We start from the raw sequence: 13,591 nt of genomic DNA on the forward strand, positions 1-13,591 counted from the left end.
CTTAACTCTCTTTGGCTGATGATACACGGGGCAACTTTTTGAGCAATGTCGCCTGGCAACTTTGAGAAATGTTGGCAATGGGCAACCAGGTGAGAAACAGGGCCCACAACCAATTTAAAATATCTAGATAGAAATTTGTTACCCATTCTCAATGGGAAAGTGTAACACTGCTCAAAAAAAGGTGCCCGGCAAAATTGCTCAAAAAGCTTTCATCAGCCTTAAGTCATTGTGGCATCTTCCAATATCTAACTTAAAAATGAGTTTTGAGCAAATTATAAAATAGAGATTTGATTTGATTTTTAGGACTAAACTAATGAGAGCATGTTGGGTATTTTCTTGCATTAATAACTGTCAGAAAAATGGCTTGCACACATCTTTGACTCCTGCGGCATAGTGATGTACTAAATCTCTGAAAACCCAGTCTTTTGTCCGCATCTTAATCATTTCCTTATATTTAGAGTGAATATTTTCAGTAGTTCTTCCATTCAATGCTTCACATGGATGACAAGAAATTTCTATGCCACTGAAAGCCCAATTTATTCACATCTTTCCACATAACAATCAAGACATCATGTTCAAATCATAAGAGCAGCAGCACCTACAGGTGTTTGAGTATTTCTCTGAACAGTTCTGAAGCTTTCATACTTGCGCTGAATTATCTTACCACGACTTTTAAAGCAATCAGTCACTTTGCCCCAGCTGCAGAAAGTAGACCACAGAGTGGTGTCTGTGCTGAGTGCAGATACTGTACAGAGTAATTGTCAATGGGAGAAAAACAAGAAAATAGCCATCCTGCTGCTGAAGATTGAACCCTTTCCCAGCAAGGTTAACAATGCAAAAATTGAATCATTTTTGATAGATTCAAAATTGAGCACTGATGAAAGCTTTTGGCCTGTAAGCTTTTAGTGATCACATAGCCCTCCCAAATGTGAGTATATTGAACAAAAAGAAGTCTGACGTGACTATAATAACAGACTAATGATCACAAACTCACTTGTGAGTTGAACTGCAAAAGTGCAACAATTATTTTAAGTTGACAGCATATATTTGTTGCAATATAAACATTACAAAATTTCCACAACAATCTTATTCTGTGAAAACTGACAAGAAGTTTGTTCTTTAAAAGGCTTCTCATTATAAAGCTGAATCCATTTAGTCGTTCACTTTCACCCATTCGGCAATCAACAGTGAGAATAATAATGCCTACATTTCATAACATTTATACTTATTCTACATTTTAAAAAAAAACTCTTCACATGAGCAGTGCCTAAAAACTGTGTCCACAGTGCAATGAAAGTTTCGCGTGAAGACTTCTCATCTTATGAAGCAAATAACTGCACCACTTCCAATTGCAAAACACTGACTCTCCCTTTGAAAATCAGTCATTTCAAGGTTAGCTTTAATTGCTGCAACATAAAACATAAAAGACATTGAAGTTCTTTAGCCTCTACCTTCACTTGATTAAATATAAAACATGTAGGCCTAACATGCTTTCTATTTGACTTCTCTGCTTGCAAAAATGATAATTACTATTTATTTTGGCATGTCGTATTGGCTTTTTGTATGGTCAAAATGTACCTTTTTTGTTTCCTCAGCCATTACAAGGAAAGCGTTTTGCTTTTGGTGTATCTAAACCATGCAGAATAAAGGTGTTTTAACAGCTGTGTTAAGGCTGCTCTGAGCCTGCTCAAAATTCAGTTTAAAGACACAAGCCAGGCTAAACTGTGCCTGCTCTGACCCACCTCAGCCACTAGTACAAGTACACAGTTCATTAAAATTGCTGCGTAAATGCATTTGTGCCATCTTTGTGCAGCAGTAAACAGTGTGAAGACATCTAATGCAGCTTCAGAAGCACTTCTGCACTCCTTTGCAGTGTATATTGAGCCCAGGCTTCACATGTTCTAACCACAGGGGAATTACAGGTATGTGTCAATCTGATTTTTTATTTTGTTTTCTAGGGTGTTGTCCTAAATATTCAATTTTGCACTTTCATCATTGGAGCTATTAGAACCTAGGTGCATTTTGGAGCTGCGTTACCATGGAGACTGCAGGATCCACTGATGTTAGCCCAATCCAGCCTCAGCAATGTACTTTGAGAGCCAGCTCTATTCCTCAGGATTATACCAAGAGAGATTTGGGGATTTTCTTTTTATTGTAGGAGCATGGATACTCATTTTGTTTCGCTACTTTTAGACTTTTATAGTCTTTCTTGTACACTGTGTGCTAAATGTTTGATGGATGTAGTGTCTGTTACAAAAAAAAAAAAAAAAAAAAAAAAAGTACTAAAGAAAAAGTCTGAAAAATATAACTGTCCTTTCTTTGCAGTCAATGCTTGTTTTAATTTTTTGGCACACGGTCTGTGATTATTATGCGTCCCTTTTATGTATTTGTCTATATATCGTCTATAAGGGTCTATATATATTTCTGCATTGAGCTGGGTGATATATTAAATATTTATGATGCTTTTCTGACGAAATAAACCTATGCAGCATCATGAATTTTGCAATGATTTTAATACTCTTAACTGCGGAGCTCCTCCTTGCATGAATGAGAGCATAAAACATTTTAATAACATCATTAGGAAATATTGCATTAGAGTTTGTAAAATTTATTCATTTCCATTAATCAATATTTCAGGGTCTGCAAGATTTTTTTTATGTTCTTTAAAGACGTTTCTTATGCTCACCAAGGCTGTTTTTATTTGATCACATTAGAAATAGCAATATTGAAAAATATTACATTTTAAAATGACTTTTCTTCTTTGAAATCTTAAAAAATAGGAATCAGAATCAGAAGAGCTTTATCACCAAGTATGTTTAAACACACAAGGAGTTTGACTTGATGACAGGAGCTTCCAGTGCAGAAGAAAGTGCAAACATAGTGCAGACATGCATAGGAATAACACAGTAGGGATGTAATATAACACTAATATAAAAAAGAAAAAAACTGTCAAACTGTTTCAGCAGCTCCTGTGGCAGGTTGAAGTTCCTCAGCCAGTGAAGGAAGTAAAACCTCTGCTGGGCCTTTTTTGCAATGGAGTCAAATGTGAGTGTCCCAGTTCAGGCCCTGAAAGATGATGGTGCCCAGGAACCTAAAAGAGTCCATGATGTTCATGATGGGGAGTGCATGGGGGTTTCTCCTGAAGTCCACTATCATCTCTAGGTTAAGACTGGAAAATGGGCATCTGATGATCCCTTTAAAATAAGTGATTATTAGATAAAAAATACAATTATTTTATAGCACACTTAAAAATACTATGCTAATATATACATTTGCTTTTATTTCTCTTTTTACTTTTAATATGAATTTTCATCAAACCTAAAATGAGCTAGCTTTTATGTTGGCCGGTTGCCGGCAAATAAATATATGCACTGCAAATTTGAATGCCAGAGAATGAAATGCCCAAAAAGAGTTTTGGGTTTTGCTCTGAAACCAGCTGTGCATAGCCCAGATTCAAGGTTTGAGCTCAAATGGAAACAGTGTTACAGTTAGTCAATCTGAAATGGTGATTGTGCAGTAACAGCTTGTCAGCCAGGTCAGTATGCAAATGAGTGCTCTTGACTTTGCATTTCGCAGATGCACACCTGCGTATCCCTGTCATCTCGAGTCAGTGTGTCTTTGCTGAATACGTGTTTGAATTTCTTTAAGAAAATGAAGTTACTAGTCCCAGACTTTACAGTGAACGGTATAGTGTATCTTTATTTTTTTCCTCATATCTTGCATTAAATATTTCGAATATGAAACTATGTCATTATGCATATTTATCCTTTGAATAGAAGAAATGTAATTCCATTGCAGACATATCATGAATATTGTCAGAAGGCTAATACTATAAAGACATTTTACGCCCAGTCCCACTTCCTATTTTGAGTGCATTGTTTGCAGAAAACTGATTTTTGGTGCTCAAGACACACAGAGCACAACTCGTACAGCACGACAAAACAGTTTCTGAATCAACCACAGGGAGCCAGAAAGCTTCTCATAAAGAGCAACTGGCCCCAAAAACACATTATACCTGGCACAGTGGGCAGGAGTCATCATTACTGATGAAGCCGAGACAGGGCCGGTGAGACGGTGAGAGGTGCAGGTTTAATCAGAGGTGTGAACCGCAGCATCAGATCAGCATTTGATGAGTGAGGGCCAGAAATCAAACATTTACCCGGCAGCTTTGATCACAGAGGGCACAGGGGCCACCGAGACCAGAGCTGAGAAAAACACTGTGCATATGTATATCCTGCAGATGTACCATCTGCTAATGAAAGTCTTTGTTTTTATTTTGATCCTAGAGACTTTGGTTAGATACGGCGGCAGAACACCCTAATGATCTTTCCTTTTCAATTAAGCAGCTCGGTTTTCGTAACCTGAGCCCTGCACAGTGTTCCAGAATTAATTGCAAGTCCAATACAAGAGAGCGACCTTAATCAACAAGCATCCTCAAGGTGCTTCCACAGCTGAAAGTGAAGACAACATGAAACGTAGGCTAACGGCACCATCAGCCTCTCAAAGAAACAAAGAGCAGAGGGAACAGGCTCGATCAAAATATGCACCTTTCATTATTTTTCTTCAGTGAAAGCAGAAACCATCAAGTCATTTTCTCATGCTATAGCTATTATATGATGTGCTCCAGTTAAAAGGAGTCCTTCGAGCCATGCATTTTGTGGCTATTTTTCCCAAGGACCTCTTTAGAAACCCATTAAGTCTCAGAAGTGCCGTCTACAAAAGAAAGCCTCCAAACAAAGCACCCAGAGTCCCTACAGAGTCTGGACACGTGTCCACAAAGACTCTGTTCCTTCATACTGCTTATATTCACACACTATATATATCGAATTATAAAGACAAGAGGAGGTTGTTTTGGTAAAAGTTGAAGACGACGAGACTGGTAGTGCAGAATGTGTGCCCTCTTGCGATAGAGGCATAAAACTTCATGTTACTCCCGGAGCAACTTTACAGGCGATCATTTTACTGAATGATGTTACAAAGGTTATGTAACGACAGTTATGAGAAATCTTAGCAGTCAGGCTAGGAAAAGTCCATCTCTTAAGTAAATCCTCTTAAGTCTCAAAGTTGTCGCCATCTGCAGTTTGATTACTGAGGAGTTGACTTCTCACCGAACATGAGCTGCATTTGCCGGATTCTTTGATAAAATGCGGTCAACATTGGAAATCATTAAGGGAAAAGGCAAGGTCAATGTTTTGAACAACTTTTATTTACTTGCTCAGTAATTGAGTTTTCCCAAAAACCTCCTGGACTTGCAGTTTTAATAGATTCTTTTATATGATCTGTCATAATCCAATGGCGCCTCAGACACAGGCTTCATGAGATCTTGGCAAAGCTCACGAAACCGTTGCTAGGAAACAAGAGCGCCATCATCTGTTTACATTAATATTTTTTTTTAGAAAGGCTTAATTTAAGGCATGCATAAATAAACCCGAATAACTACGGATAGTCCTATATAATTCATAAAATATAAAATCATTCGAAAAGGAACAAGAGAACTCCATATTTGTTTTATAACATGTCTTTATTGTCCAAAGTACCATAAAATGTGAACTGTACAATCTCATCACACTTAAGCAGAACCAGGGCACTAAATATCCAAATTGGGTTGCTGGTTGTCGTTGAAGACACATAAAAAAAGAAAAAAACAAATGTACATATTTACATAGACTTAGAGTGTGTTGATGCTCTTCGCAAAGAAAAAAATTTTTTTTAAGAAAGTTAAAAACATAATGCAAGTCCCTGGTACTGGACACATGGAGTGAGGAGAGCAGACCGTGGATCAGAGATGAGGATGGTCAGAAAGGCACTCTGTGATGTCTATGTACAGGTCATCCATCATTCAGTGAGAGGAGCTCATACCCAAGCTATTCACAGTAGTTAACTTTACATCGCAGTTGAAAATTACACCGTAATTAAAAATCAGTCGAAACAAACATGAGAAATGTTCCATATTTTGCATCAAGTACCCATATTGTTCAAGTTGATGAAAGCTTAAAACAATTCTAACTGAACGTGGGGGAAAAAAATAAAAACAAACATGACAAATCACTGAACAAACATTGATGACAATAGCAACTTAAATCAAACTACACAGGGAATTAAAAATGTAAAAACTAGAGCAAAAATGGGATGCCAGATCAACAGAAAGCATTCTACCGTTACAGCACCACGTCTGGCTCGGTCTCGCCAGGCCTGTCCTAGCGGTTAGTTACACTTCTCTGTGTTTCATTACAACACGCAGCCTGAAAACTCTATGAAGGAGCTTCATTTTTTTGTTGCTGAAACAACGCAAATGGATTTCATTCGACTCCTGCGATAGATTGTTCTCTTTGGTGTTTCATGATCTCAACATGGCTAAAACTAAATTAGTTAAAAACGATTAATTCTCGCCAGGCACCACATTTAGCCGTGTTAAGCTAAAAGGCTACAATGCTCGATTCGTTTCTTGTTCTGTAATACATTAAGGTAAGTGTAAACATGATCCGTATATTGTCCAATGGCACTAGACAGACGATGGACCCCAGGACGACCAGCACGTCGCGTCCTCTTCCTCAAGTCTCACATTCCCCTGCTCCTAAACAGGTGTCAGCGCTGCTGCGGATCTCACACCTAGAGAGCCACCTTACAGATTCTGGATATAAACTACAGACTTATAACTTGTGCCACTTAAACATCGTGAGATATTAGTTTCATAAAATTGCCGCACTCATCCTTTCAGCGCCGTCAAATGATTAATCGTGATTTTCTGTTTGCATAATATAAGTGTATATATTTGTTATGTATATATCGATATGCACACATGCATGTATATATTTGAGAAAAACTTATATATATATATATATAAAAGATATATGAATATAAATACAATATAAAATATACTGTATGAGTGTGCATTTATATACATATATACACAAGTACAGTAAACACTTACATATCGTAAACAAACTTATTTTGGATGTGATTAATCGCGATTAATCATTTGACGGCGCTATATCCTTAGCTCTGAAATCATGCGGTGTTATTATTAGGTATGTCATGACATCAGCGAAGGACAGAGAGCAATGTGAAGGCATCGTCATACAGGACATCTGCTCAAAGCAGTACTCCTCCGACATCAATGCATAATGCAGAGTCCTCCCTCTCTAGGATTAACAAACCAGTTTTATGAGTTAAAAGCACTTGGTAGAGCGTGGGTTGCGATTTCTCCGTAACCACAGCTTTGTGAAAGCCCACTATATCTTGGGTCAGGTTGATGCTGCAGCTTTGATATGGGTGAACCAATTCGGCTTTTTTTTTTTGTTTTTTTTTTAAATATTTAAATAGATATAAAACTTTCTCTTTTTCCTTTTAAACATACAGTCTGTACACATCTGGTACCAGTACATATAAAATTACAAGAGTTGTTAAATTAGAAAGGATATGTTCCTTCTGATACGTCATATCAAAAATATGCAGCTTTAGTAAACATATTCATAGTACTTTTCTCTAAGCTAACTTTACATTGCTACATTACATTTTTCAGGGTTAGAAATATAGCAAAAGTGAGAGAATGCTGCCTCACGCTTTCGTCTCTGTGAGTCCAAGGGCTCTCCGTGCACAACGCAGTGATCTTGAGCGCACTGAGCAGCCGTTGTGCGGAGGTAGACGCCTCGGAGTAAATAGTGTACTTTCCACAGCTACCGTCCCTGCTCTGCACCTCTCGCTCTCCAGCACATCCACATTCGCTGTACCAATCTCAGCACCTGCTCGCCGCGTCTTCCTTTTCTCTGCAGCCCCAGTCCCTCCCTCCCCGGCCTCAGTCGATCTTCTCAACTTTTCCGATGATCTTCTCCTCGAAGATGGGCAGGATGGCATCGTCTTCGCGAACCTCCTCGAACACCACTCCGCAGTCAAACTCATCGCTCACTTTCTTGAAATAATACCTATGATGTGGTGAGGCAAAGAGATAGGGATGATGGTTAAATACCAAGTAATTTCATTCATTTGATATTACTGTAAAATAAGCATTTTTATATTATATATAAAACGCAATTTGATAAAAATAGTTAATTCATAAAAGGAGTAAAACAGTATTGTGAAATAATATTACAATTTAAAAGAACCAATTAGATTTTTTATATATTAAATGTAATTTATTCCTGTGATGCAAAGCTAAATTTCCAGCATCATTACTCCAGTCTTCATTGTCACATGATCCTTTAGAAATCTTTGTGGCAAAGGTTTACCTGTAGCTCCCTTTCTTAGTAAGCAGTTCCTTGAACTGTCCCAGCATGACGATCCTTCCTTTGACAGACGTCCTGTACGGGATGGGCTCTCCACAGAAGTAATAGGCCACGGTGATGTTCTCACAAGGCTGCTTCTTCATATTCTTATGCCTGCAAATGAACAGAGACAATCTTACCTAACATTTGTTCTATAATAACAAGGAACAAAATTATGCAGTTCTAGCAACAAAGTGAGAAGTACAATGTCCCGATCCCAAAAGGGTGTCTGGACCAGAGCCGTATTTCAAAGGCTCTTGTATGTGCTCTGCTGGGCTTGAAGTGGGCACGAGTGCTGGTGGGCGTCAGAGGATTGGTTTACTGCTGCCAAGTAAAACGGATTCCAGATGCCTGACAAATGTTCCTCGGGAAAAAAAAAAAAAAACGAACACTGGCACCGATTTGCCGCTTTCATCTCATCCACACCAAAGCTTTGATGTCACTAAACTGCATATCTGCATTAGGAGCAGGCACACAACCGTGGCCTCTTATTCTCCTGCAGCTGATCAGAGCTTAACACACCAGAACACTTCACTGCAACCAAATCTGAGAGAAACTACGTACTAAAACTGGTCAAACGACCTTACATTCTTAAAGGAACAGTTCACCTAAAAATTTTAATATGCTGTTAATGTAGTCACCCTCAGGCCAGTCAAGATGCAAATCAATCAGAACCGATTTGGATAAATTTAGCATTACAGCACTCTCTCAACAAAGGATCCTCTGCAGTGAATGGGTGCCGTCAGAGACCAGACAGCTGATAAAAACAATTGGAAGTAATCCACACAACTCCAGTACATCAATTAACATCTAAAGTGAAAAGCTGCATGTTTGTAAGAAACAAATACCTCAATTAAAAGGCACAATACGTACGATTTTCTTAATACAATATTCAAAAACTACTTGAATATATTACACGCAGTAGTGTATTTAGGTTATCCAAAAAGTTCTCAAGGATTTGTAAATCCAGAGAAATTCCAATTTTAAATAATGACTCGTCCCTGGTCACTGTCACCGATCAATGATGTAATATCTGCATATTCCCAGTTTCTGTTTGTCGAAACAATTGCAACACACGGACACAAATGCAGCTGTACAGTTAAACTAAATCCATAACGGCTGCCGCAAATTAAATGAAAACGAAATGAAGTGTTGACCGCAGAATTACATTTTGATCTGCTCAATTTTGCGCCATGATTTTTTACGCTTTTACAGTGTTGCGCATTATAACCAAATCACACACACGAGTGTGTTGAGCTTCTGAATGCAATGGCAATTAGGGGTGTTGAGATTAGTTTTTTGATCAGTGCACGCACTGGCTGACTGCATTCAGCTCTCAACTATAATGTATGATGTATGAGATTCATTCATAAAACATTTATAAACAGCTTTCCTGATTATAACGGGAGTTTTTTTAAGAGCCCTTAAAATCAGAGTCAGTCTTAATGTTCTTTCACAATGTAAATGTTCATTTCTCACATTCTCTGTATAATCTTTTCGCTGTTTCGATAACTGTAGAAGGTACAGGTAATAAAATAATTATTCATTATGTCATCCGTGAACATCCTGCTTCATAAGGCTTCGCCATTGTTATTGTTTTGAAAATGCGACCTCTAGTTGGGAAAATTACATATTGTGCCTTTAAGGCTTTTTAATTCTGAAACGTTGCTTCCAGCCAAAGCACCAGTCTATAATCCAGAACACTTGCTCCAGTTGAAAAAAATCCATCCCTGTTGTCCTCTCATATTAAAATTAACCAACATGTTAAACCCCGTTTTAACACGCAGCTTCACACGTCACAAGATCTAAATTGATGGACTGGACCTATGTGTATTACTGTGTTTTTATCAGTTTGTTTGGACTCATTCTGACAGCACCCATTCACTGCAGAGGATCCACTGGTGAGCAAATCATGTAATGCTAAATGTATCCATATCTGGTGAGTAAATTTCCATTTTTGGGAAAACTATTCCTTTAAAATCTATACACGGGAAGTCTGGATAGTGCAACACACAGAAGTGTTAGTTAACTATGTAAAGGCACAGCCCTGACAAACACATGCGGGTGCATGAATCAGTAGCATGAGATTGTGAAGGGAAGGGCTACGCTCTATGGAGAAGCACCGGCGACATACTCGGCCTCGGAGAGCTCCATGTCTGAGACGGCGGGCACCACACTGAGCGTGGGGAACAGAGCGGGCCTGACAGCGGTTCGACCCCTCTGGATCACCTCCTTCACATACCTGAGGAACAACCCGAGTTAGACACACCGGCTGCGTTCGAAGGCTCACGTCGCCTCATTATACGCATGCACCTAAGCCAGCCAAAATGTGTGCAGGAACATGTCGAAGGGGAGAAGAGGACGCAGCCTTGAATTGTGCATTATGGGACATAGAAGGATCACTGACAAATAACTTCCAAGATGAAGAAACATTAAGTTTATAAAGCAAAGTTGTAAATGTCAAAAAAAGTAATCTGTTCATGTTGGTTTTATATGGATTTTAAAACTTCAATAGCATTTTCAACAAAACAGTCAATTTAATGACTCAAGTGGTGGAACTAGTCCATAATACGTAATAACACTTTCCTTACACACATGCAAAAGTGTGTCTTAGTCAACTTAATTTCCTTAATTATCATATATTTTTTAAGTCACACCATGAAGACTTAAAGAGTAGGTTGTAAATGGGTCAAATTTTCTGACAATTTAAGTGACTCTGCAGGGGGCTTTTCTATGATATCAGTTCCGGTTTTATTTTTTACTGCTTGTTTCAGCACAGTCATTTAACTGCATGTCTGATTTGGCAGAAATCTGTCATAATAATAATGCCAAACCACTTTATTTTAAGGCTCCTCTCAAGAACCAAATTCAAGATACATTTTTCTTCATTTCATCCTGACATTTGAGACATTCTCCCTCAAAACACAAATGATCATAAAAAGGGCATAATCGGGTAATTTGTGAATAAAGTGCTTTTTTAGTATATTTTCCAAACAGATCTGGCCTAAAGAATAAGTGTCATTGACCCCAAGACAAACTGCATTAGATTATTTTCATGCGATAAATCAAGCCTCAACGTATCATATATGAATTGTGGTCTTCAGGTGAACATGTTTTCTCACCTCTGCTTAGCCTGCAATGTTCCAGACTTCCTCCTCTCCTCCTCAAGCCGCCTGCGCGCCTCTTCCAGCTGTGTGAGGGGGTTGGGGGCTGGGTTGGGGGGCATGGTTGGATCCTGGATGAAGGGATGGGAGGGCTGCACATTGTTGCGGAGCTGAGCGGTGACCCAAGGGTGCACAGCCCCCGGCCGCTCCACCGAGCTGGGCCTCGACACCTCGTGACTCTGAGCCTTCTTGGAGCCAGAGATGCTCCTATGAAATAAGCAAAATCAACATTAGCTTTTACATGATTCATTAAAAAAAAAAAACATTGCTTGCTTTCTATTTCTCTCTCTATCTTATTACTATTACTAAACTAAATAATGGCTCTCACCCGTAAGGGCTCCTCTTAGAGCGACCAGCTTCCTTCTCGCCCTCCATCATCCACTGCAAGATCTTCTGGTTCCTCTCCATATCATCAAGGGGCAAGGGCTCTCGCATCTCAAAGTTTCGACCATCATCTCCTTTTCTGACTGGTCGCTTTGACAGTGTGCTTCCTTTACTGCTACAATGAGACATGAGAACCTCAAAATCACAGAAGACGTAGAGATAAATGGCTTCACTAATCATCTCCAATTTACACTGCCATTCAAAAATCTGGTGTCAGTACAATTTTCTTTTTTTTTTTTGAGAAGAAATTACTCTTATTCAGCAAGGACATTAAATTGGTCAAAAGTAATGAAAGTAATGACATTTCTAATGTTTCAAATGATTTCTATTTCAAATAAATACTGTTCTTTTCAACTTTCTATTCCTCGAAGAATCCTAAAAAAAAAAAAAAAAAAAAAAAAATTTTAAACTTCCGAAATATTGAGAAGCACAGCTGAAATGTTTCGTGATCAGCTGCTGGAATTTCTTTGCATCACATGAATAAATGACGTTAAAAAAAACGAAATTAATAATATTAATATTACTTATTTTTATAGTAATCATTTTTCCAATGTGAAGTGTTTTTACTGTATTTTGGATCAAATAAATGCAGCCTTGGTAAGCATCATAGATTTTTTCAAAAACTAAAATCTTATTGACTCCACCCTTTTGAACAGTAGTTTACATGTCTAACAAAAGACATCGAGGCACATACCCGTAACCCATGGGGTCCATGGCACTGGGGCCGACGCTCATCCCATCTGCAAAGTTGCGTGACTTGGATCCAAAGTGTTGTTGCTCCATATTCCAGGCCAATCCCCCATGCATCCTCATGGCTTCCGCATCCACCTGCTCTTTGGGTTTCCCCCCCGCGGCATAGTGTGTGTGGTGATTGTGTTTGTGATGGTGCAGGTGCGCTGCTTCACCCTTTGGGCCCAGTCGAGCCTGGTGCTTGCCTTGGCCACCGGACAGCGGCATCATCATCATCCCGGGAATCTTGCCCGCGGGAAGCCCGTCAGGGGAGCGGGACTTCGGAGAGTGGCGGCCCGTGCCCGGAGATTGACAGCCGGGGGTTTTCATGACACGCTGCACATGCTCGTCCAGGATGCTCTCGGGGTTTTCCTCGTGTGCGTCCCGTAGCTGCAGCCCGTTGTAGCTCATTTCAGAGTAGCGGCCACCATAATGCTGCACGTGAACCGCGGGAGGAATCCTGTGATTGGCCAGGGAGGGAGCGGTGGAGATGTCCGCATCGTCACCTTCCTCTTCCTACAGGACACAAGAGACTATTCAATAATGGCAAGAAACCATCTTCCTCAAAGAAAAAACACATTTTATAGTGACTGAATAAGTCTGTCTGTAACTGGCTGTAGAATCACTGTGCAGTAACATGTTTAAACCTGCAGAGGTCACACGCTTACAGCTTTCCTTAGATTCTATTGATATGCTTTTGTTATGTCATATAGAAAACACACAATGACCTTAAACAGCCATGAGAAAATTCCCTTGTTGTCCAAAACACGACTTCAATATTCATTTTAATTATGAAAGCCCTTCTCCACAAGCAGACCTCTCTTCAGATTATAAAAGAGCTGACATGCCTTTTCCCTTAACAAGATTTAATATTTTACTTGCTAATTTGTTGTGCCCTTCTCCAATTATGATTTTACTGGCAAAAAACACTTAGTTCTTTGACAAATGTAGTTTTACTCATTTTCTGGTGACTAAATTGCATTTTAGTCACATTCTGTATTGTTACTTGCAGACAATGAAAAAGCAGAGTTTTTTTTCTATGAACGCGGTCAT

The 13,591-nt window shown here is 39.1% G+C and overlaps 1 protein-coding gene across 5 annotated transcripts in view; it reads right to left on the minus strand.

Moving 5' to 3' along the window:
• Window positions 1-5,502: 5,502 nt before the first annotated feature.
• Window positions 5,503-13,591, minus strand: part of LOC132149737 (axin-1) — a 47,582-nt gene continuing 39,493 nt past the window's right edge. For 4 of the 5 annotated variants that reach the window (XM_059559161.1, XM_059559151.1, XM_059559146.1 and 1 more), the window contains exons 6-10: window positions 12,504-13,054; window positions 11,754-11,924; window positions 11,384-11,632; window positions 8,226-8,375; window positions 5,503-7,922 (exon numbers count right to left, since the gene is read on the minus strand). In XM_059559161.1, coding sequence (XP_059415144.1) covers window positions 7,796-7,922; window positions 8,226-8,375; window positions 11,384-11,632; window positions 11,754-11,924; window positions 12,504-13,054 — 1,248 coding nt within the window. In that variant the 3' untranslated portion in view covers window positions 5,503-7,795. The remainder of the gene's footprint in view (window positions 7,923-8,225; window positions 8,376-11,383; window positions 11,633-11,753; window positions 11,925-12,503; window positions 13,055-13,591) is intronic. The other variant, XM_059559167.1, reaches the window with a different exon arrangement.

Source organism: Carassius carassius, chromosome 1 (genome assembly GCF_963082965.1).
Source record: "Carassius carassius chromosome 1, fCarCar2.1, whole genome shotgun sequence".
In the NCBI taxonomy this organism is placed as follows: domain Eukaryota; kingdom Metazoa; phylum Chordata; class Actinopteri; order Cypriniformes; family Cyprinidae; genus Carassius; species Carassius carassius.